Source organism: Henckelia pumila, chromosome 4 (genome assembly GCF_033568475.1).
Source record: "Henckelia pumila isolate YLH828 chromosome 4, ASM3356847v2, whole genome shotgun sequence".
In the NCBI taxonomy this organism is placed as follows: Eukaryota; Viridiplantae; Streptophyta; class Magnoliopsida; order Lamiales; family Gesneriaceae; genus Henckelia; species Henckelia pumila.
This window is the reverse complement of record NC_133123.1, coordinates 230,254,963-230,282,020: the sequence shown is the minus strand read 5'-3', so window position 1 is coordinate 230,282,020 and position 27,058 is coordinate 230,254,963. Positions and strand designations below refer to the sequence as shown.

The 27,058-nt window shown below is 36.5% G+C and overlaps 1 protein-coding gene and 1 pseudogene across 1 annotated transcript; one reads left to right on the top strand and one right to left on the bottom strand.

Moving 5' to 3' along the window:
- Positions 1 to 16,562: 16,562 nt before the first annotated feature.
- On the bottom strand, positions 16,563 to 17,321 carry LOC140862877 (uncharacterized). Its single transcript, XM_073265913.1, has one exon. The coding sequence runs from the start codon at positions 17,319 to 17,321 to the stop codon at positions 16,563 to 16,565; it is 759 nt and encodes a 252-aa protein (XP_073122014.1).
- Positions 17,322 to 18,437: 1,116 nt separating this feature from the next.
- On the top strand, positions 18,438 to 20,754 carry LOC140862876 (heat shock cognate 70 kDa protein-like; annotated as a pseudogene).
- Positions 20,755 to 27,058: the final 6,304 nt, after the last annotated feature.

The following is a 27,058-nucleotide window of genomic DNA, read 5'->3' as shown; positions in this document are numbered from 1 at the left end:
ATGGTTGCTGGTCGAAACTTTTTAGACCATCAATTGCTATTTTTTGTTGGCGTTGGTTTTATAAACGTCTTCCTGTGGATGATATTCTCCAAGATAGGGGTATTTCTTTAGCTTCTAAGTGTCAGTGCTGCCAGAATCTGGAGTCTTTTGATCACTTGTTTTTTTCGAGCACAATTTCTTTATCTGTCTGGCAATTCTTTGCGTCATGCTTTGGTGTGCAGAATTTTCATAATTTCTCCAACTGGACAGTGGCGAAAGAGTGGAGATGAAATGGCCATATACGAGAGTTGTTGCCTTTTTTGATTATTTGGTTCCTTTAGAAAGCTAGGAATGATCATAAACACAAGGGTGTGCGCATCCTTTCGGCTAGGATTATTGTGCGTATTCAGGAGTTTATTACTTCTCTTAGCCATGCAGGTGTTTTGAAACCGGTTCATTGGGTTGGGTATGTGGAGGTTGCTTCTATGATGGGAATACATTACCAAATTACTCGTCATTCTTACATACGTGTAATTAAATGGGTGCGTCCTCCTGTTGGTTTTTTTAAATTAAACACGGATGGGTGTTCGAAAGGTGGAGGTCAATCAGGTATTGGTGGTATTATCAGAGATCATGCTGGCAGATCAATCCTTGAGTTTCATGAGTCTATTGGAATTGGAACCAATACGAGAGCCGAGCTTTTTGCTATTCTCAAGGGGCTGAAGCGTTTTTTGCTTTATAGTTTGTTTCCGTTGTGGCTGGAAGTGGATTCTATGGTGGCCTTATCCATCATTGATGCGGATATTACGTGCTGGGATCTTTCCAGCAGTCAGACTCAAATTCAGGGAATTTTACAATCTCGAGTGGTCCGAAAGTTTCATGTTTTTCGAGAAGCAAATGCGGCGGCGAATGAAATTGCAAACATGGGATTGGTGAAGGGCGCGGCTATATTACATTCGCAGGATATCACAGGTCGACTCAAAGGAATTTGTCGCTTAGATAGATCTTCTATGTCGTATATTAGAAATAATTCTTCCTTTTGATTAATTTTCGATTTATGTATTCTTAATCTTTGTTGGTGCTCCTGTAAATTTGAGAGGTTTTGGTTTAGTCCCCCTCTATTGTTTTACTTTTTATCAATAAACGAGTAGGGGTCCGCCTAACCCCTCGCCACAACAGGCGGCTTTTGGGAAAAAAAATAGTTAATAAGACGACCCAAACCTATACTATGAGTAAATCTTAAATAAAAAATGCAGATTTTAAGAAAAAAATTCGACATAACCTTTCTACAATTATTAAAAATCCACCTGTCTCAAAACACAATAAACATGCAACTACAAGATAGAAATTTGAAATGAGTAAAGGTCATGAAACCAATGAAAGAGGTTCGAATACACAAACACCAAAGTTAAACGGTTAAATTGTTTACATGTCAATAAAACAATTTGCAGGTAATGCACATCCCGCCATCAAACTCTGAAAATAAACATAACATTTCTAGTTCATTATTTCAAGTACTCAAATGCAGAAAAAAAAGGCAACGATCGAGGGTCAGCACTGCAGAGCCTAGGGTATACTGCCCCTCGGTACCTAAGTCATCCTCACCAACACTGTTGCGTGTTTTTTGCTTGCAAGCGCACGATGTCAAGTTATAATACATGAATTAAGTCCAAGTCAATCCCATGGAGAATGAATGAATGATATTATATCAAATATTTGCAACTAATAAAATCCTAATTCTATGTAGAGCTACGAAAGTGGTTTGATTTTTATGAAACTAAAATTTGCAAGAAAAAAATTAATTAACCACGAATTCACGAGATGAAAATTCAATAAGCGAAGAATGCTAGAGGTTCGACTTCACTTGACTGTCCACCAAAATTTATTTCTAATGATTGTTCAATTCTAAATTATTCTAACTTAAAACCGTTCTGCAAAATTAAACAAACGTCTCCTACGGCTTTAGCTTCAACTCTGGAACCATTCCCGAGCCTCAGCTGGGTCTCACCCATTCTAAGCCTGCGACTTCTTGTCATCACCTGCAAATCATTGCAAATGTGAGATCCACATCCGGTATCCAATGCCCAAGAAGTAGTATTAAGTGAAACATTTATTTCAATATAGAACATACCCTTCGCAGTTCGCAACTGCTCTAGATATTTCTTGCAGTTACGCTTCCAATGACCGGGCTTCTTGCAGTAATGGCAAACATCCTTGGATTTTTCCATGTTTGAAGCCTTTGTCTTGTGCTTCTTCTCGGGTTCGATTTTCTTGGGTGGGGCAGAACGTTTCTTACCCTTCGTACTTGGCCCCTTCTTAGCAGAAGAAGAGGAGCCCACCAGGAAAGCCGGTTTATCCTTCTTTAATGTGGATTCATATGTCACAAGCATATTGACCATCTCTTCAAGGGAGGCCTCTATCTTGTTCATATTGAAATTTACCACAAATCCGTCAAACGAAGAAGGAAGAGACAGAAGCAGTAAGTCCACGTTGAGTACATGCTCCAACACCAAATCAAGGGTTACCAACTTCTGTATGAGCCAAATCACTCGTACCCCATGATCACGGACCGAAGTCCCTTCACGCATGCGACACGTCATTAGCTCCTTTACAGTAGCGAACCTTTCAGCCCTCGATTGAGCCCCAAAAAGTTCCTTGAGTTGTACGTGAATGTCAGCAGCATTCACGGTGTCCTCAAATCGCCTCTGGAGTTCGTCAGACATCGAGGCTTGCATATAGCATTTGGCCTTGATATCATGGTCCCACCATGTATCAAGCTTGGCTAACTCGTCCGGACTTATGTCAGCTTGTGCTTCCTTCGGAGGAGATTTTTCTAACACGTAAAACATCTTCTCCGAAGTCAAGACAATCTTCAACTTACGGAACCATTCCGTATAGTTTGCGCCAGTCAACTTATTTTGTTCGAGGATTGAGAAAAGTGGATTACGCGAATTCATCTTATGAAATACTGAAAAGAAATAGACAAATATCAGTGATTGTTTAAGCAATTTACTAAGACATAAAATAGGTGATATTTATTTTATGAATCTCACTCCCACTATTTTAACGATTTCACTACTCTCTAGTGAAAACGGGAAACTTTTTCCTTAGTGAGAACATGGAGTCCAATTGACAATCTACGGTCCCGAATAATATTAGCCAACCATAATTTTCAAAAGGTAGAGCCCAATTGCTTCCAAAGCAACCTCCATGTTTTTACCTCATGTCCAATAAGGGCCCAATAATATGACGCCGTTTATTGTGACATGTCAAGATGACCCATCAATATTAAGTTGTGATGGACGGTCACCATGTGGATCCCCCAATAATATGAGCCGATTCCATGGGAGTTCCACCCAACTTACAACATGTGTCGATCCAATGTACAGCTTTCCGACGAACGGGCCTCCCCAATAATATGAGCCGGACCGTATCCGCGGGTAGCATCTCATACATTGATCGTTAATGGAAGGTAGGAACATTTAAACAAATTTAAATTTCCTTTATTTATCTTGATATCAATTTTAAATCATATTTAAAATGAGGGATTTTTAATTATGAAAATTTGTCTCATCATTTTCAAATATTGCATGCTTGCTGGATTCACACAATTATGTCTAAAACATGCATACAATCATAATATCATATATTATATAGGATGATCGATTCCATTTCTAATTGACCCGTGGTTGCCAATCACGAGTCTTAGTCCAATCCTAGGTAATATGCAGTATGCAATGCAATCCTATTACATTAGCTTCCAATTTACATTTCTTCTGTCTTTATTGTCTGCTGGGCCCACCTCCATCTTCAAATCTTGATCTCCCACTAAATCTAATGTATTTACAATAAATAACAATGACAAGTAGGGGATACATTTTTAGGGGTGGGAACGGGCCATAAACCAAGCCCACTTTTATTACATATGAAATTCATATTGGGCCATAAACCAGGCTCATTAATAAAACCAACAACAATAAAACAAATGTACATTCCTAACATACACCTACAAAATTGGTCATGGCAATCGATCATCCTTATCCAATAACATTTAATTCAAAATTAATTTATTGGATAACATGCAATGACAATTTAAATTTAAAAGGATAAAATCATATTTTATATATAAAATCTTATTTTACATACAAAATCATATTTTATCTTTTTATCAAATAAAATCATATTTTATCTATAAAATCCAATTTTATATATAAAATCATATTTTATTTAATATATCCATAAGATCATATCTTATCATCAATTGTACTAAAAATAATTAATTTCAAAATTCAATTTAAGGATAAAATATTAAAATTTTCCAAAAATTCAAATTTATCCAAAAATCAATTTTAAAATTTTTGGACTCGAACAATTCGATCCGACGCCTCGTGAACCAATCAAAAACAATTTTCGATCGGACCAAAAATAGAATTTTAACATTTTAAAATTAATTTAAAAATTAAAAAAATAATTTTTCCCGCGGGCCGCCCGGGACATTCCCGGGCTGCCCGCGCCCCAGCGGGTCGGGCTGGGCAGCCCGGCTGCCCCTAGGGCAGCGACTATCGCTGCACTGGGTGGCGCCGTGCGCCGCCCTGGGCAGCGATCACATCGCTGCCCATGAGCAGCGCCGAGCGCTGCCCTGCGCAGCCCGGGGCAGCGACCATCGCTGCCCGGGTTTTGCCCGAAAAAAAAATTTTATTTTTAAAATATTTATTTTGTTTCAAAAACCGAGGCTTAAAAATTTTTGTACAATCGATTAATTTAATCGTTTGATCTGAGCAACCTGGCTCTGATACCACTGTTGGAAAACGCGGCGTTCAGATCAATCAGAGTTGATACCCGGTGCAGCGGAAGTTTAAAAATTTAAATATGGAACGATTCCATAGTGTGGGTATCAAAACTTACGATTAAATTATGTGCGTGTAAAAATTAAATAACGATTATTAAATTTTTACCTTCAATCTCGAATCGAAATTTATGGACACCAAACAGATTGCTCTGCTCTTGTTGTATCTCCCTGGAACTAATGGACGAACCTTTCTTCAATCAGGTCCATGAACAGATATTTAATCCCTCTGATAGATTGCACTAGAAAATCTATCAGAAGTTTTCTACGATGAGAATAACGAATTTGATCCGTTAAAACCAGACTGTAATTCAAAATCACAGACCGGAATTTTCTCAAGCAGAGGGAGAGGGGCGGCGGCAACAATTGGAGAAAAGGCTAGGTTTTTCGAAAAATCCTGACTCAATTGTGACCTGTTGTGTGTAATTTCTGTACTGCAATAACTTATTTATAATGCAGGCCACTAACAGCTTAGGGCCCATTAGTCATAAGTTCAGGCCCGACAAGCAAAGCCCGCATGTTCAGAAATTAATATAAAATTCATCGTGACTCCGATTGATAAACCGATTTCACCAATGTGCACAGAAACCATTTCTGCACCTTTTAAAGTCAAGATAAATTTTTCTAAATCCAAATTCCGTGGTTTTCAAAAATGTCCATCCCTATGTCATTTTAGGAAATCTTACTCCCTTACTCTTAATTATGAAGTCCAACTTCTTAATTCATTAAATTTAACTCTTTAAATTTAACTATCTCAACGGGGATTAAAAATCTATTACTCTGTGTGACCCTCAATGGTTCAGGGATACAGCTAGCCGTGGGCTCACAACTCCTTGTGACTCGAAACAACAATTTCCGACTTGCCCATCGAATCATGGTAGAGCTCCTAGCAACATCGCCCCATGATTCCCTAGGTATCACTGATAGTGCCTGCAAGAACCAATAGATTTTGGTTAGCGTACAGTACGGTCCCTTCATCCATATATCCCAATCGAATCAACAACCATTGATATATCGAGAGTCGCTCGAGATTCGATAACTATGCAATACATCTTGAAGATCAAATAGTGACATCGCATGTGCTACTAAGAAACCATTTCTTAAAACACATCATGTACTCTGGCCAGAGATTCGTCACACTAACATCTCTTCAGATCGCATAGGATATCCACACTCGCAAGTATGTGGTGAATCCTTGACAACAAAGCATCGACTCCTATATGTGTTGTAATTGTACCCAATCCCGACACCTGATGACCCCAATAGAGTCGGTAAACGAGTCAAAGCACAGTACTAGCATATAGAGTCTCAATGATGTTTCAAGTAGTAAGGACTAATGGTGTACAACCAAAACGGCGGACTTTATCCACTCGATAAGTGATAATCACTTGGAAAGTCCGGATAGGGTAGTTCGATCATTCATCATATGAATATCCATTTGCATGCTTCGAACATCTCCATGTTCCTTACCAATGAAACGTGGTACTCTGCATCGCAAATGCTAGTCTCAAACTCGAGCGATCCTTATCCTTATTATCGGACGGCTCAATCGACTAGGAACAGTTTAGAATATACAGTGACTATAAGATGTGTTTCATGATAGACATCCCCATGTTCTACCACATCTTACATACACTATAGTATATTTAAGGTCTTTATCAAAACAACAATAGTATATCACAATATAACAATATGAAGAAAGATAAAGTCATTTCCTTCAATAAAAGTGTAAATTATATTAAACAAAAGATTGTTTATACAAAGAGTCATCAAAGCCCTTAGCCACAAGTTGGCTCACTGGGCACCCACTCTTTCATAACATAATCGATATATACTCAAGATATTTACCAAATATTTTATCTTGTCTAGAAAGCAAAATCTTATAATCTCCATTTAATTAAGGACAAGATATCCAAGGAATAAAATTCCTTTCAATCTCTCCTTTTTTTGCTTTCTGGACAAACATTGCACAAGTATGAAAAAATTATAAACTCCCCCTAAGTTTAATAATCCTTCTCCCCTTAATTGTAAGTCTCCCCCTGAAGTGTTGTCCCTCGTGTTGTAACACTAAGGATAACACGAGATATGACTAAGGGATTCTATAATTCATAATCATAGCTTAAGTGGAGAAGAGATGTTAGTCTAGTTAAAGCAAGTAAGAACACTTGAGACACATAACTAGAGCACACAATAAAAACAATTCTATTAGAATCAAAGACGAAGCACATAAAGTAAAGATGAGAGAAGGGACATAATCTAGAATTGATCACTATCGGATGCCTCTTGAGCAATAGCTTCATCCTCATCATCTTTAGTCCCAGATGGACCAGCAGCTTCATCTTGTGCACTATCTCCCCTTGTTTGGCCAGAAATGACAAGTCTTTGACAATCAGCCAAGACCATGCTGTAGAAGACAATATCTTCCTGTGCTTGAGCAATCTTTTTCTCAGCACGAGTCATCAGCAGCTGAATGGTGGCAGTTGTGAATTCCAAAGTAGTAGGAGTAGGCACTGTTTCTTCACTGTTGTCACCTGTGTTGGCAACATTGGGGGCAACACCAGCAACTTCAGTAGCAGGAATATGAGTAGTAGTCCAGGGCAAATCAAGGACACGATTCCCCTTTAGTAAACCAGCTGCTAACTTTAGAATTTCAGGTTGATCCAAGAGATCTTCTATGATATTGCGGATGAAACCCTGAGATTCCAAAATGCCAGAGATTAAGGATGGGAATGGCAGCTTTGTGAATTTTAGACCTCCATCAGCAAATTGGAGCACTGTCTTGAATACCTGCCTCCCAAAATTAAAGGAACTCCCAGTCCCAATGGCATACAAAATGACCGCCTGTGGTCGTGTGATAACTGTTGAGTTTGATGAAGGAGTCCAATTCCTTACAGCTATCTTGTGCAGCACAGAATAAAAGGAGGTAAACTTAGCTGCATAAAAATGGTCAGAGAACTTTTTGACCCTACCACCAGTTAGAAACGTAATCACTTCGTTGATCTCTGGAGGATTGCTTTCATCAATGTCTGGGGTGGAATAAAGAGAGTTGATCACTGCTAGAGTGAACTCGAATAGCCGACCCCGAAGGTATACTTAGCCAAACTTTGCAGACTCTGGATCTTCAATTCTAGCAGTCAGGTTAGCATAGAATTCCAGAATTACCCTCTTACAGTAGGGTATAACAGCAACAACAGTGGAATAAAGTTGCCGAAGCTTCAAAAAATCAATTAGATTGTACCTATCGAAGGAGAGTACATCTATATTTATTTCATCCAGAAGACCTCTATGAGTAAAGAGAGGCCATATAGCAGCAGCATCACCAGAGTAAAACATGAGGGAATGAGCAGCATCCATGTCATAGTCCTCACCAACAGTGTTGTCTGTGGTGTTGACAAAACCAACAGAAACACTGGCAGCAGCAGTAGAAACATCCTCTTGTACCAGAGGGTCTTCATCAGCATCCATGCTGGAAACATCTTCAGAGTCTTCTTCATCTCCAATATCAGCACTCTTATCAGAAGAGTCAGCATCAGAATTTGCAGAGGAGGAAGAAGAGGAAGAGACAGTATCTTGATGTGCTTTGCCCTGAGCAAACTCCTCCATCATCTCAGCATCAGGCTTATCATCGGAGAGATGAGCAGAGGGAGGAACAGAAGAAGTAGTCTTTCCTTGCTTAAGGCTTTCCAAGATTTGTGCCAACTTGGCATCTTCATCAGAAACATCAGGTTCTCGAGCTACAACTTCTTCAGGAAAATCCTTAGGAGAAACATCACCAGAGGTGCTTGAGTCATCGCTCTCAGAGGCAGATTCAACAAAAGGAGCGGAGGCAGAGGCAGCAGTCGAATCAGAGGATTTCTTCCTAGCCACAAATTCATAGTTGGCATCATCAGAATCATCGCATGAGCTTCGATCTTCTTCGGCCATAGATATGCGAGGACCCTTATAAAAACGCTTGGACTGGGTAAAATCAGGATTATAACCTGCCTGCCTTTTTGATCGACGAGCCATTCCATAAAAAAAAATTGAGAGTGAGAGATAGGTAGGGTTTGCAGAATCAATCGGGATTTTGAAGAATGAAGAGAATGATAAAACCCGATAAAAAGGAAAACAAATATATAAGAATCCTATCACTAAACGGTAATAAAATCCTAACAAATCCATAATTACTCTGATCCCTGATCTCCCACAAGTTACAACGGTAACTTTCCTAACGGACAGAAAATTAAAAACCGAGATTTAAAGAGATAAAATCCCATAAATAAGGCAATAATCTGAGATAAATATTTCAACCCAAATCTTCCAGAATTACCTCCAAATCAGCTTAACTCCACTGAAACAAAGATCATTCACAAAAATTCAAATTTTAGTAAATAGGGTAAATCATCAAAATTTGTCTATTTAGAACCTTACCCAAAAACAGACCCCTATTAGCAAAAATGCATATGCATGTCCTATTTTATGCCTAAAACAGAGTGTAACATGAAATAAAAATGCAATCACAAGCACATGAAATGTTTACGGGTATAGTGTTGTCTCTCGTGTTGACAACATCATCAACAACACCAAAGTTTTTCAAAAGTATTTGAAATATACACACTGAATTCCCTTTACTTTCCGAAGTGGTAGCCTGCACACTAAAAGAACAGTCTTCATTGGACTCAATTAGGTAGCTTTTTTCATTTTCTTCCGATTTTCTTACAAAGTTTGTATTGATGACATTGGTCAACAAACTTGATAAAAAACAAAGCACTTAATTTGCGAAACCACCTTTCACATGGGACAACCACATGGAGTACACGTACATCCCTCAACTACTCTGTAGTTTAGTCAGAGTTCAAAAGTTAAAAAGAGTCAGTGTGCTTAAAAGATTTTCCAGAAAAACTTGGCATCAATTGAATCATTGTAACAGAGATTTAAACACTACACATAACAGAATGAGTGCAGAATGCCTAAAATCCTTAAAATGCATGAGAAAAAAAAACAACAGTGTTGTCGATGGTGTTGTAACACCGAAGACAACACATGCAAAGGATTATAATGCAAACATGCTGAGAGATCTTCGAAGGGTTGAGAATCTCTCATGATCTAATGCTTTTGTAAAAATGTTTGCTAATTGGTTATTGGTTCCAACAAACTCCATTCGAATCATACCTTTTTATACCAAATCTCGAATAAAGTGATGACGAATGTCAATGTGTTTTGTGCGTGAGTGTTGAACTGGATTCTTTTATATATCAATAGCACTTGAATTATCACAATAAACAATGGGGGGTTCACTCTTAAAACCATAGTCTTCAATCATTTGGTTCATCCAAAGAAGTTGTGAACAACAACTTCCGGCTGCCACATATTCTGATTCAGCAGTCTAAAGTGACACACAATTTTGCTTACGACTATACCATGAAACCAAATTATTTCCAAGATAAAAACACCCACCCGTAGTGCTCTTTCTATCATTAACATCACCAGCCCAATCAGCATCACTAAAACCTACAAGGTTAGTGTTGGTTTCCCTCGTATACCACAAACCCAAATCCAATGTACCCGCAACATATTTCAAAATTCTCATAATAGATTTTAAATGAGTTACCTTTGGATCAGATTGATACCTAGCACATAAACACACACTGAAATGATATCAGGACTGTAAGGTCCAAATCCACTAAACTCACTTACGATGGTTTTAAATAATTTTTATGGTTTTATGCCATAAATTATTTAAGTTATGATTTAATGATTATGGTTTCATGATATAATTATTTTATGTTTAACGCTTTCAATTAAGTTTATGATTTCAGGGCGAGTTTGATTCTGGATTCATGGAACGAGACTAACCTATGCACGAGATCGTAAAAAATATTATTACGAGAATTTCAAGTATAATATTCATATGTTTATAATGTACAAACCAAGAAAGGAAATATTATCAGCCCGAGTCGAGACGTGTTGGGCTGACTGCGTTTTAGTAGCCGACACACATTACGTATTGAATTTTGATTATTGCACTCAACCACCACTTACCCCATCATCAATTGCATGTCTCCTTGACTTATTCATTCATTCACTTCACGTTTCCTTCATCACTTTCTGCTTCCTTCTTATTCTTGGTTCATCAATCGATTTCTTCAAGATCTTCACCATCCAAGTTCCAAATCTCGTTCGTGTCGTGGTTAGCTTGTTGCCAAAAATCCGGATCAACTCCATCTTCATTTCAAGGCAAGTTTTTCAACTAGTATTTTAAGGTTTTGAAACCCATTCAAGATTATAATTATTTTTATATGAAAATATGTATGTTGAGATATGTATGCATGATTTTCAAGAATTTAAAGAGCATGAAGTTTAGATTTTAAGGGTTTGAAGAGCATGTTATGTGATAGTATGAAATCGTGAAGTATATGTCGTTCTCGTCATGTTCTTGAATTTGATTCAAGAGCTACATGTTTTATCTAAGTTTTTATGTGTTCTTGAAGTTTCAAGGGATGTTTTATTTAAAGGATATAGCTGGAGGAGTAGAAAATATCATATTTTGAATTATTGAATTAGTTTGAGTGAAACTTTTGAAATGTTACTTATGTTGGATTGTTCCGGATTAGCGGCGCTTGTTACTATTTTGAAGATCAAAATTAGTGTAGTGATCCAAATGATATGAGGCCAATTGTATTTGAAAAAAAACTTATTTATCTACAACTTTCATGTTTTGAGTTTTGTCAAAATCATTTTGGAAGATTGGTCAAAATCATCCCAAAGTGTGTCAAGTGTTTTGATTTCCTGGCAGTGACACATCTGGGGAGAATGAGCATAACGTTTTACTGAAAATTCCACTTAAGGTGCAGTTTTCGGCATTAGAAAGCCAAGAGCAAGGGCTAAAACTTTCATGTTTACCACGTTTCCAAATTCCGACTGCAAAATAGAGTTTAAGAATAAACAAGCAGACCCATCAGCAGGGTATGCGCGCCCGCGCCCAAAAAGTAGCGCCCCCGCGCATGGCCTTGTGATTTGAAGCTTTATTTATGTTATTTTGGGGTCCTAAATTCATGGTTATGATCTTTAAAGGCTTATAAAGTATATTTAAGAATTCTTATGCAAAAATTTTCAAGTTTTAAGTCAAGAACGACTTACGTGGATCGATTATGTTATGTGGTTCATGTACATGTCTAAGTTTCTTTCATGAAACCTATGTTCAATATGAAAGTATGATTTTTATCATTTATTACATACACGAAGTTATCGAGTAAAGTTTTATGTTCATGAAACAAAAGTTAAGATGGAAATTATGATGTTTCAATGATGCTTCATGATGGATGAAAGGATATGTTGATGAAATGAAAATGATAAAGCATGAATGAATAATGCTATGTTGAATTATGAAGATATAATATGTTGATGCATGAAAATATTTTGATGTCTTATGTGTCTTTGTGGTGGCAATACGGGAACGGTGCTCCAGTTTGGGCTCCGGAGTAGCCCTCCCAAATACGGCTCAATGTACGGGTTAGGTCCTCCGGGATGAGCTCCGGAGGAGCCTCCGAAAAGGAATGAATGAAAGTTATGAGGCGTAATGCCATATGATTGTTGATCAACAAGAAAAGATGAATGTGCCCATTATGAAGGTTGCCACAATTTCGCATAATTCGTCACCAAATGATAAGTTTATATTATGTTATGTTATGTTACGTTTAATTGATAATTGAAATCTCATGATTTTTACTGCATACTCTTGCTGAGTCTTTAGACTCACTATACTTGAATGGTGCAGGTAATGAGGAAGACATTTATGCATATGTCGACAAGTTCAATGCCGGACATGAAGAAGAGCAAGGAGTCGGACAGGCGGGCGATGCATGAGTGTGTTATGTGATGAGTGTGTTATGTGTTGAGTGTGTTTGTGTCAAGTTAATGAACTAAATGTTGTTATGTTGATTGAAGAAAATACGCTTTATGTTTCAAATTGTTATGAATTGGTTTGTAAACTATTCTAAAATGTTTTAAGTAAGGTTTGATGTATGCATACATCTTTCAAAAATTTTCTTTTCCGCACAGAGGTTTTATGGTCATGTTAGTGTGGTAATACCTTCATCGGTTGAGGGTGTTACAAGGACGACTAGCAGTCAAATACAAAAGACTCCCTATTATGCTGCGATACATGGTGTTGTCAACACCAGCCGCAACACTGTCTTTTCCCAATTTTTCACTTGAACCCATTGGAGTTTTCATGTTCTTAACATTCTCTTTGCAAAACTTTTTCACCAAATTCTTTGCATACTTACTTTGACACAAAAAAATACCATCACTTGATTGCTTAACTTGCAATCCAAGAAAGTAAGTTAACTCTCTTACCAAACTCATTTCAAAAGCAGACGACATGCATTCAACAAAACTATCAACATGCTTTTGAGAAGAAGAACCAAAGATAATGTCATCCACATAAATTTGACAGATAAGAATTTCACCTTTGGTCTTTTAAATAAAAAGAGTTTTATCAACCTCACCTCGTTTGAAGCCAATTTTGAGCAAATACTCGGTCAACCTACCATACCATGCTTGTGGTGCTTGCTTCAAGCCATAGAGTGTCTTCTTCAACTTGTAGACATGATCCAAGTGATGTGGATACTCAAAGCCTTTGGGTTGTTTCACATACACTTTCTCATTTAAAATACCATTCAAAAATGCACTCTTCACATCCATTTGGTAAAGTTTTATACCCATAGGACATGAAATAGCTAGCAATAGTCGGACTGACTCAATGCGGGCAACAGGAGCGAAGGTTTCATCAAAATCAACCCCCTCAACCTGAGTATACCCTTGAGAAACCAACCTTGCTTTGTTCCTAATGATGTTTCCTGATTCATCGGTTTTATTTTTGAAAATACATTTTGTACCAATGACATTACCATGATCAGGAGGTGGAACCAAAAACCAAACATCATTTCGGACAAATTGCTCAAGTTCTTCATGCATGGCATTTATCCAAAATTCATCATTCAAAGCATCATTGACATTCTTGGGTTCAATATTGGAAACAAAACAGGAATGCATTACCTGTGAGTACACGGAACTCATGCATACTAACTCAACCATCTTGTGGTAGTCAACTTTGTCCTTGGCACGAGTTTGCCTTGTTCCATGAACATCTCCAATTATTTGTGATGATGGATGATTCTTCTTTATCTTGCTTGGAATGTTCTCTTCAGTGGATACCTCAGTTTCCTCATTATTTTGAGAATTTTCTTCATGAACAGTTTCTGGAGGAACCAGTGTTGTGTTTGGTGTTGCAACATCAGGAACAACACTGTGTTCTTCGGTAGGAATTTCCAGCAAGCCTTCAATATCATCTTCAGCAGTTTTTCCTTTGAGATCTGCACCATCATCAAAAACAACATTAATAGATTCCATAATTGTTCTGGTCCTAAGGTTATACATCCTATATGCACGACTATTTGTAGAATAACCTAGAAACAAACACTTATCACTTTTGGAATCATATTTTGCTAGGTGATTTCTATCATTCAAAACATAGCGTACACAACCAAAGATATGAAAATAAGTGAGATTTGGTCTCTTTCCCATGAGGATTTCATAGGAAGTCATTGACGAACCACTTCTCAAATACACACGATTGGAAATATGACATGCTGTGTTTAATGCTTCTGCCCAAAATTTCTTGGAGATATTTTTTGAGCTCATCATCACCCTAGCCATCTCCTGCAACGTCCTGTTCTTCCTTTTGGCAATTCCGTTCTGTTGAGGAGTTTTTGGAGCAGAGAACTCTTGTGAAATGCCCTTCTTATCACATAAAGAAGTAAAATATGAGTTCTCAAATTCCTTTCCATGATCAGTTCTGATTCTTGCTACAGTCAAAGTATGTAGGTTAGTAATCTTGGTAAACAACTTCTTAAAAATATCAAAAGTGTCTGATTTTTCTCTAAGAAATCTTACCCATGTAAAACGAGAAAAGTCATCAACACATACCAAAGAATACGTTTTACCTCCATAACTTTCAACTTCCACGGGACCCATCAAATCCATGTGTAAAAGTTCAAGACACCGTGTTGTCCCACAATGTTGTAACACGGGATGCGCAACACGGGTTTGCTTACCTTTTTGGCATGCACCACAAACGTAAGGAACTCCAGACTTAAGATTTGGAAGACCTCTAACAGCTCCAAACTTACACAAATTCTTAAGGTCTTGAAATTCACATGTCCAAGCTTTTGGTTCCATAGGCTAAACTCATCAACCTTTGAGTGTCTGCATGCCAATTCCTCACCAAGTTGGTAGCAATTATCAACTGATCTTGTACCTATAATAACACATCTGTTAGACTTGTCAAACACTTCACAAATACTTTATCAAACTTCACATGCAAATCATCATCGCATAATTGACTAATCAAAATTAAATTTGCATTGAGTCCTTCAACATGCAGAACGTTGTGAAGTCTTGGAAATCCTTCAACATTGAGAGTTCCCTTGCCAACAATCTTTCCCTTCGCACCACCTCCACAGGTCACCTTACCACCACTTTGTTCAACATAATCCGTGAGGTGATCTTTCAAACCTGTCATATGCCGAGAGCTTCCACTATAAAAGTACCAATTTCCTACAATGTTAGCTTTCAGGGAATTATAGATAACAAAACAATTAGAATCAGTCTTTGGTATCCAAACTTTCTTCACAGTAGACCTCTGTTTGCCAGTGTTGCGCTTGGTGTTGTGCAACACGGGCGACAACACCTGCTTAGATTCCCATACAATATAGTCACTTTTAAGCTTACGACAGAATGGTCTGATGTGACCAGGTTTGAGACAGTAATGACACACATAAGGACGTTTCCAACGTTTCGAAGTAGTGATAGGAACATCCTTCTTAGGAAGCGGTTTCTTACCTTCGGAAACCATTGAAGGTTGATTTGAAGTATTGCTACTTTCCTTCACAAACACTGGTGCTTTAGAGGATTCACCAATTTCAAAAACACTTTCCTTAAAACCAAGTCCAAACTTGTCATCCTTACCCATAGTCAACATAGTATCAAGTTTGTTTGAACTTGAATTAAATCTAGCAAGAGTTGAATTCGCCTTTTCAAGTTCTAAATTTATCAACCCTAATTCCAGGTTTTTCTTGCTCATGATATCTTCAAGTCTAGCTAAAGATGCTTTCAATTCAGTATTCTCTTTAGTGAGAGTTGTATTCAGTTTATTTCTCTTGACCCAATCAAGGTACAACTCTTCATAAAGTTTTTTCATTCCTTCTAGAGTGTAAGCATCAGCTACCTGTTCTTCATAATCACTGGAATCATCAAAGTTAGATGCAGTAAAACAGACAGATTTTTGAACTGTGTTGCGTCCAGGTGTTGCAACACCGGAGCCAACACCGAGAGGATTAATCTGAAAATTTTTCTTACTCTCCAGTAAAGCAGTAAAAGATATGAGATCTTCCTGTTCAACTTTTTCTTGTTCTTCTTCAGATTCATCATCACTTAGAGACACATTCATACCTTTCCGAAGGCGATTTGCACACTCATATGCATAGTGTCCATATCCCTTACATTCCCTGCATTGAACACTATCAAATTTTTTGTTTGAGGACTGAATCTTACCTTCATACCTTTGACGAGGTCCTCGAGTAACAACAGGTTTTTGAGTCTTCTCTGAAGAAGACAGTCTAGGAATTTTCGAAGGTAGTGCGCCTTTCACATCCTTCTTTTCTTTCATTACCTTGAGATAATTAGTGAATTTCTTTTAAATCAAGGTAATTGAATTTTCTTCAAGATCAGATTCCTTCACCTCCTGTTGGACTTCAGAAAAATCATGGTAAACTTCATTAGAAACTTGAAAAGCAATAGACTTACCTTTGGAGTCATCTCCGGCTTCCATCTCCATCTCATATGTGCGTAGAGAGCTCATCAACTCATCCAATCCCATTATAGATGTATCTTTGGATTCATCTATAGCACATACTTTGGTGTGAAATCTTTTAGGGACAGAACGAAGCACTTTGGACACACGTCTCTCGTTCGAAATCGGATCGCCAAGTATGGATGCTTCATTTGCAATGGTCTTCAATCTTCCATTATATTCCATGATAGTCTCTGATTCCTCCATTCTTAATTTCTCAAATTTGGAAGTTAGTAGACGCATCCTTGTCTTCTTGACACTAGCTAAGCTTTCACAATGAGTTTGAAGTTTTTCCCAAACATCCATTGCACAAGTACAAGTACCAATTAGATTAAACATATTTATATCAACAGAAACAAACATAGCATTAATAGCTTTTGCATTTGCAATAGCTGCAGTATTTTCATCGACTGTCCATTGAGCTCTTGGTTTTGGTCCAGGTATATCATCTTCTCTCATAGGTGGTGTCCAACCATCAAGGACATGTTGCCAAGATCTGGAATCAATGGATTGAATGTACATGCTCATCTTTAATTTCCAAGGGTTGTAATTTGTCCCATCCAAAATAGGTGGACGAATTGAACTTGTGTACGGAGTATCCATAACCAACCAACCTGTAACACGAACCAGGAATTCACTTAGTAAAGTCAAGTGTTGGCTCTGATGCCACGTGAAAGAAACTGTGTACGTGGTTTGTTATGAAAAACGTTCAGTGTTGTCCTTCGTGTTGTAACACCACAGACAACACAGTGCAGTAGAAATTTAAAGCGTAAACAACACAAAGAAAATAAATCAGCACGAGTATAAAAACTCGTGCGGGTGCCTTAGGGCTAAATATCACTAGTAAAAGTAAGATCAGTCTTACAAAGATAAACCTAGTGATTTTATGAAAAGTCAGTAAATCCTAAATTTCTCAACAAGTTGAGAAATCAAACATGCATCCTAAAATACAACGAAGTATAAAAGAAATTGGATGCAACTCCCGTAGCCTAAATTGAAGAGACAAAAAAGATCTTCAACAAAACAGTTCCCACAGTGTTGTCTCTGATGTCTTCAACACGAACGGCAACACGGGGACACGCAACAACGATGGTTGCAAACCTTGCTTCAGAGTTCTTCAAATTCTTCAACATAATTCTTCAGAGTATGCGCAGTGTATTATCGTTTGAAGTCTCGTTCTCTCTTGTGCGTGAAATCCCCTTTTATAGATATACATTCAAATCTTGAAGATTTCCTTAGATAGAGTCCTACATGAATAAGAAACCATGTTTTAGTAGGAAATAAACTCTATCAAATCTTGCAAATCAAATCTTGATAATATCAAATTATATTCTATCAAATAATCACCTTATCAAGATATGAATTAAACTTTGGCAAATATATCTTTAACATAATCGATATATACTCAAGATATTTACCAAATATTTTATCTTGTCTAGAAAGCAAAATGTTATAATCTCCATTTAATTAGGGACGAGATATCCAACGAATAAAACCAAGGAATAAAATTCCTTTCATTTAGAAATAGTAATAATAATTAAGGTGCTTTCCGTAGAGTACAATTGAGATACCTTTTGTTTGAAGTATTTTTGAAAAATATTACAATTTGAAATTTCAAGAAAGACGATTCTCTATATATATTATTGATTTAAAACAAGTGACTGTGAAATAGTTTGGTTTTTATAAGTATGTATGGTTTCGTGGATTGAGCAGATTACCATGTCTGGAGAAGGCCAAGCACGGGCGATTGGTATCGATTTGGGAACAACATATTCATGTGTGTCCGTGTGGCGACATGATCGTGTGGAGATCGTACCCAATGAGCAGGGAAACCGCATCACATCTTCTTGTGTATCTTTCAAGGAAACCGAACGACTCATCGGCGATGCAGCCATGAATGCGGCGGCTGGGAACCCCACCAACACTATTTTTGGTAACATGTTATTCGGATTCATGTTTCTATGTTAGAAAATCATGGAATCGATAACTTTATTATTGTGTTAAACTTGTTTTTTGCGCAACAAGCTAAGTTGTTGTGCCTTTTGTTTCTGTAGAGAACTCCCTAGTTTTGCATTCACTATGTGATTTTGCAAAGCTTTTAGAGCGAGATATGTAACGGTGAAAATTATTCTTAATTTTGCTGCTTCCCAATCATTCTTGCAACTTTTTGTTTGTTAACTACCATTATGATCTTTAGAAGATAGATGCCTGGATGATATTTACTCTGTTCATATATATGTTTATGTTTATGCTCTTGCTAATGAAATTGACATTGCTGTAAAATAAGGGATTTCTTACTGAACAATAAACTTGTGTCGTGTAGTGTGTTTGGATGAGAGTTTACTCATATAGTCTCTCAATATGTAATTTAATTCTTCTAGGATATGATTCACTTTTGCAGATGCGAAGAGATTGATTGGCCGGAGATTCAGCGACCCTCTGGTGCAGAAAGATGTGATGCATTGGCCATTCAAGGTCATTTCTGGTCATGAAGACAAGCCCATGATTGTGGTTACTTACAGAGATGAGGAGAAACAATTTGCTGCTGAAGAAATTTCTGCCATGGTGCTCACCAAAATGAAGGAGATTGCGGAAGCTTTTCTTGGAGTTAAAGTAAGAGATGTGGTTATCACTGTGCCCGCCTATTTCAATGATTCACAAAGGCGGGCGACCAGGGCTGCTGGGACTATTTCTGGAATCAATGTCTTGCGCATCCTCGTGGAACCAACAACAGCAGCTATTGCATATGGTCTTGACAAGAAGTCTAGTGGTGAGAGGAATGTGCTTATTTTCGATCTTGGTGGTGGAACTTTTGATGTTTCTGTTCTCACAATGGTTGACAAAGTCATAAAGGTCAAGGCAACTGCGGGTGACACCCATCCTGGAGGAGAGGATTTTGATAACATAATGGTTGACTATTTTGTGTAAGATCTCAAGAGGAAGCACAAGAAGGATATAAGTAACAAGCCACGAGCATTAAGAAGGTTGAAGACGACTTGTGAGAGGGCGAAGAGGAATCTATCTTTTATGGCACATACAACTATCAAAATCGATGCCTTACACGATAGCATCGATTTTGAATCTAAAATGACACGTGCCAAATTTGAGGATCTAAATATGGATTTGTTTGAGAAATGCATTGGTCATGTTGAGAATTGTTTGAAGGATGCCAAGATGGACTAGAAAAGTATCCATGATGTGGTGCTGGTTGGTGGATCCACTAGAATTCCAAAGATGCAACAATTGCTTCAAGATTTTTTTAATGGTAAGGAGTTGTGCGAAAGCATCCACCCTGACGAGGCTATAGCCTATGGTGCAGCTGTTCAAGCGGCGATTTTTACTGTACAAGGTAACCATTAAATTCGAAAACTGATATTATCAGATGTCACACCTTTATCTCTTGGAGTGCTTGCAGAAGAGGATCAAATGTATGTGATAATCCCAAGGAATACCACTATTCCAACCAAGATGGCTAAAGTGTTTTCCAATCATCGTGATGGCCAAACTAGTGTAGAAATTAAAGTGTGTGAAGGTGAAAGGCCCAGAGCGAGCGACCACATTCTATTAGGTGCATTTGCTTTATATGGCATTCCTCCTGCTCCGAGGGGCGTTGCTAAAGTTACCGAGTGCTTTGAGATTGGTGCTGATGGTATTTTGAACTTAACTGCTGAAGAACAAACAACTGTTACTAAGAAGAGTTTTACAATCAACCATGTCAACAGCTTGTTTTCCAAGAAGGAGATTGAAAGAATGTTTAAGGAAGCAGAAAGATTTAGGATAGAATATGAAGAGCTTAAAAAGAAGTTCACCGGCAAAAAAATCTCTAGAAATTATGTCTATAGCACCAGGGCTGCTTTTACGACCACGAAACTAGGTTTCAAACTACCAGCTGCCGATGCCGAAAAAATCGAAGACGAGATAAAATCTGCAATGGAGTGGTTGGATGAACACCAAGATGCAGAAGCACGTGTTTGAGAAGAAAACAAAGGAATTGAAGAGTATTTGGAATCCTATTATTACAAAATGTACCCGGTAGCTAGTGAATGTATGTTCTAGTTTTTGTTTAAGAGTTCTATGTTTTGATGAATGGACGTTTTCTTCTTTTTGGATAATTTTCTTTTGGAATCCTATTATTACAAAACTTATTTAATGACGTGCACGTGGAGCCGCTATTACTCGGTTCAAGTAAACTTTGTGGCTAACACAATAGTCTCCTAACTAAGTTGGTCAAACCGTATTGAGTCAGTTATTGGTGATAAGCTCATTCAAAAAAGTATTAATAGATGAATCGAACTCCTAATCATTTGTCAATCACTTACATATTCCATCAACTTCTCCTTGGACTAAACATTACTTTGTATTTGGTACCACTGAATATGGTCGATTTGGAATTTTAAATATCAATTTAGTATTTAAAAAATGATTTTGAAATTTGATGGAATTCCTAATTCCTCGAGGATAGTTTAGGAATACACGTGTGTTTTGTTTTGTTTTGTTTTTAAAAAAAAGGAAAAGAAATTGATCGCTTTCACATACTCCTAATCTTGATTGCTAGTACTTAATATATTTAAATTAACCAGGAAAGTGCACCTGTTTGTATGTGGGTAATTAACCATGAAAAACATGAGCAATAAATTAGATAATATTTTAAATTAATTACTATGATAAAGTGGCCTTGTTATTAAAACAAAGAATATTATTTTTACTTCAAAAATTGTTTCTCACGCTCCAATTGGCATTTCTTTTTTGTTTTTTGACGAGAAAAGTTTTAAATTTCATTATTCAAAGAAGTTCAATTTACAATGTGGTCGACAATTTCAATTATGAATAAATCTAGCAAGCGGACTATGTCAAGTTATAGTAAATGAACAATGAGTCCATGTATCGATCCCACGAATACTGTAGTTAATTTTCAAGATTTAATTATTTAACTTAACCTAGACAAAATAATAAAAATATTGTGAGGAGTTAAATAAAAATTCAATTAAAATAAACAATAAATAAATATTAAACTATCTAAGAACGAAACCTCAAAACTAAATTCAATTAACGAGACAACCAAGACACACAAAGGTATCAAACGAATTTTTGCTCCAACGTGGCACAACTTGAAAATCATGTCCATTCCAATCACAGTGAATTTTCCTATAATATTTAACAATCTATTTCTAGACTTGCTAAACCTATTCAAGTTGGACGGATTAATTATTTTAAATTAATTTAATCAAACCCAAACACATTCAATATTTATGAAAATTTAGTTTTTACCTAAAATCGCATACTGAAACCGATTACTATTTCTAATCGAGTTTAACCATATGTTGATTGATATCTTTGATGTTATCTTTAATAAATACTCTTTCGATTCATGATTAATCAACACACATGTAACCACGTGATCAAGATATTCACAAGAAATATTAAACTAACACCAATTAATAACTAAAAATATCCAAAATATAATCAAACATGTAACCACATCTCAAACATAAATTAGTTTCGACCCAATCTCGTGGTCTTGGTTGAAGAAAAAGTCTACTCCATAACCAAGAACATGATTCAAAACAAAGTTTTAATCATAAAAAAATTAAAGAAAAGAATCGAGAAAAATCTAGGATGGAGCATTCTTCAAACCTTCAATCCTCAAGCCCTAGCCGCCTTTCTTCGATAAAAGTCTGCTCTCCCCCAAAATCTGATGAAAATAGGTATATATATGCCTCCTTGGGTCCACACTTTCTTTCCTTTTCAAAAGAGTTCGAAAAATATAAAACTTCATCCTGCGATCGCGCTCAAGCGGGCAAAAGATCCCGCTAAAGCGCACGGTTCTCTGCCTCGCACTTTAAATTCTTTGCAATCGTGCTTGACCGGACAAAAATACCCGCTCAAGCGCAAAAGTTCAGTTTTTTCTCCGTAATTTTTCTCCGGGCTTGCTCGAGCGGTAAGAAATTCCGTCTCGAGCGCCCAACTTTTGTCCCAACACGCAACATTCTTGAAAAATTCATATCTAAATTTCTAGCCGTCGGATCGAGCCAAAATTTGAACAACAAATTTATAACATGCTAAAATTCATTTTGAACAGTGAAGATCAGATTTGGGTTGATATAACATTATAAATAAATTTTGGACAATTGTTGCTTTGTAATTCCTTCTTGTGGAGATTCTCTTGTGTCCAAATTCATTTGTTCTTCATTGTACCTACAAATAAACCAGAGAACGTGAAATGAAGATAATATGCATGAATAAAAATAAAATTAAAACTTAAATAACACTAACTCAACACAAATACATGTAAAATAGACTCAACATTTAACACAAAATAATGAATAAAAACATAATTATCAATTCCTCATACTTAAAGCTTGCTCGCCTTCGAGCAAGAACAAATAACAGCTACAAACACAATGACACAAAATGAAATTAGGATAATTTCATGGGAAAGAAATCGCCTAAGTGAAGTGTCAGTACATTCCAAGTTTAAAAATACCCTCAACTCATCACAATACACCTTTGATTTAGTGTGAACGTGTGTGTGATGTTATTCCAGTTACATGAAACTTAGATAGAATCCGTTTATACGACCTCTTAGCGACCTAATAACACATCAGTGCAGGTATCCTTCTCATGCACCAATTCGTTTCAGTTACCTTTAACAATCACACCTCTCTGAAGATTGTATTTTTAACACACCACCGGATTTTGCACTCGGCTTACATTAGCCCCATAAATTACCCGCAAACTTAGCTACAATTTTGATAGGATTCGGATTTCAATCCCCTCGTCTATATCCCGGATAGATCATCAACCCAATTTCATCTGCATACTTAGCCTTGGACTAGGTAATTAGGATTTCAATCCCTTTTCCATGACTCAGATGGAGTTGTTTTTTTTTTTTTTTGGTTTCTTTTTACAAAAATAAAGATTTTTATTTTTTTCAATTTTTTTTTTAAAAATAGTGTGCATACGAGATCATAAGTGCAATATTAGAGTATCACCAAAATTCACAAAACACAATTGAGATCACTAAAACCTAGTGTCGTGGAATGGTCAAGCAGTCAAAAACTTCATCAATTTTTTGCTACAATTAACTGGTTTAATAATAGCACGAAAAAATATTCACGTTTCTAAGATTTCTCATGTCAAATCAAAGGCAAGCATGTAAAAAAATTCAATTTTCTTACTCCATAATCATCATCGGCTCCCATTCATTATCCTAACTCGACACAAAAACATGCACACTAAATGTAAATTAATGCAATAAAATACCCCCCCCCCCCCCCATACTTATTCAAAACATTGTCTCCAATGCTTCAAACACAAAATGACACACATAAAAAATTAATGACACTAAGGTGATTCTTCCATATCCTCCTCTTGTAGAGCACCAACATCAACTTCACTTAACGGGGCAACATATTGAACATGGAAAGCGACGGGTAAGACGGTGGATTGGCAAAAGATAATAATAAAATAAAAATAAAAATAAATAATAGAAAGAAAACACTAGGTTGCCTCTCAGTCAGCGCTAAATTTATAGTCTATAGCCCGACTATGCTTCTTAGTTAAACTTAAGGTGGATCATCTACTGTTGTGGAATTATGCGCTTCAATGCGCTTCCCTTTCCTCCAAATCCTTCAGTGGACACATCATGAACGACGGTGACTGATCAAGCAAATACTAACACTTAAATTCAATATAAATATTCCTCACTTCCGCTCGAAATTATCGCTAGTGCACGAATCAAGTTATATTAAAGTGTACTGAGTACAAGTATCGTCCTCAGGGACTATTTCAACGATAATTTATTTATCTAATTTCTCTACCCAAAGTAACAAAAATTTGGAGAATGATTATAACTAAAATTATAAACGAACAAAATAATTCAAACTACTTAAATTAAAAGTGCAAAAGATTAATTTTAACAAAGAATAATATTGAGAGAAATTTGTTGGAATTTTGGTTCACCTTCCCGTAATTGAACTGGACGATTGAAATTTACTTTATACACTTATATTTGACAGAAATTCCTAATGTGTCTACACTATCTCTCAAATTATGCCAACCTAATTCAAGTTAATGAAACAATCAAATCTCTCTGATTATTTATCATTATCGATTGCTTTGCGCTCTTTGAATTCTCATAAATTTCAACCTGGTGGTCTATGGTTATCAACATGTACTAAATATCATATCTCTATGCATATTTGAAGTCCATGGATCGTGTCACTCGTCCTAATCATGAATTTATCTCTCGATAATAATTCAAAACATACGAAACTATGTTAAAGTTAGCTACTCCTCAACATATAGAATAATATAAGCATGACAAAATCAAATAATAATATAAATCAAACTCATTTCGTCCAAAATATTCAATCACACAAAAGTGTTTCGGGGGTAGGATCCCCTAAATTCCAACAAAATAAGGGTTAGCTACTGAAATTTATAATAAAAATCAATTTAACAAAGTTTTTCAACATAAAATATTAAAGTTTGGAAGAAGAAAGACTCAAAATGAGAAGAAAGAAGCTTCCAATCTCCACGAATCGCCGCTCTTTGCTCTTCAGTATTTTCAACTCTTAAAAGCGTCAAGAATTTATCTATTTATAGGGCCAAATAGTTCTTTCCATTTAAAACACCCAATAATTAAAATTTCCAAATACGCGAGTGCGCCCGAGCGGTAAAATTTGATGGCTCGGGTGCTGGAACTTCTGCCTCTATTCTGTTTCTTTTCCTCGAGGTCGCGCTAGGGCTGCAGGATTTGACCGCCCGAGCGCACCTCTCTCTGCCCGTAATCTTCTCTGAAAGGAAATAATGGTTGCACATAAACAGTTTGAGGTGTTGTCACAAGGTGTTGACAACACCTATAATAACACCTTGAGTAATTTGCAGCAAAATATAATTAAAGCGTGAATAAAATAAACAAGCAACCAAATAAATAGACTCAAGAATAATTAAGCAAGAGTATAAAATACTCTTGCAGCGCCTCAGGGCAAAACTTCACTAGAAAAGAATCAACGAGTTTTACAAACCCTAAAACTAGTGATTGTTGTAAAATTTAATTTCTCAAAACATATGAAAAAATAAAGAGTAAAAGTTCTCCTTAAAATTCTATATGACATTGAATAAAGAAAATGAGTTAAGGAGAAAAATTTTGAAGCCTAAACACGTGAACAGTCCACTTCTTGATCAATGATCTTCAAGTGTTCTTCAGTTCTTCAAGTAAGAACCGCCGATGCAAGCTTCCAAAGATCTTTAATCCTTTGGTACGTGTATGAAGCTCTCGGGAAAACTCACGATCTCTCTTTCTCTTGGTTATACTCGGTTGTGCACGCTTATATCCATATATAGGCTAGATTCCTTCTTTAACATATTTCCTTGTAGACGTAGGATCCTCTAGATTTGATCAACTCAAATCTACACAAATAAATAAAGATTTATATTAGATATGATATGATAAATATTATAATAATCTTATCAATATCTCAAATCAATTTATTCAAGGACATAAATCACTTAAATAAAAAGATTACTTCATGTCCAAAAAAAGCAAAAGATATTAAATAAAATCTTTTAAAATTAAGAGATTTTAAGGAATAAAATATTCATTTCAATCTTCCCTTTTTTTCCTTTCTGGACAAAACACTATTAATTCAAAAACAATTTAACTCAGTTTCCCCTTAATCAAAACTCCCCCTGAATACTTAACCAAAACTCCCCCTAAGTGAAATGTGAGGTGTTGTCAGTAGGTGTTGGCAACCCCTAGCTATAACACTCCAAATCAGTAAGCACATGTAATCACATAGAGACAAATAATTCAGAGTAAACACCAAAATAGTTTTGATTAGCAACAGAGCAAACAAACATACAAAAAAAATAAAAATTAATTAGAAAAAATACTAAAGTTTAAAAAGAAACTAAAGCAAATCTAGAATTGATTGCTTTCAGAATCAGCTTCTTCTTCTCCTGCTTCACTTTCTTCTCCCCCCTTTTTTGTTCAGAAGGGCCAACTCCTCTTAGTAGGGACTCGTAATGAGCCTTCAACCCTTCTTAGTAGGCAAGATCGGCCTTAGCCTGTGCAATCTTCTGCTGAGCATGCTCCAATTGAGCTTGAACAAAGGTAGAATCAATGTTCTATGCAGCAGAGGGGGGTATAAAAACAGTAGTGGCAGAAGGGGTGTTGGCAACACCTGCACAACTGCTACAACTTAAATTGTAATTCACCCAAGTGTAGGTTGTCTGCAAGTAATATACTCGTGAGTACGAGATCGATCCACGGAGAGGATGTTGTAAGTTTAATTTTAGCAATAATATATTATAGATGAAAATATTATTATAAAACT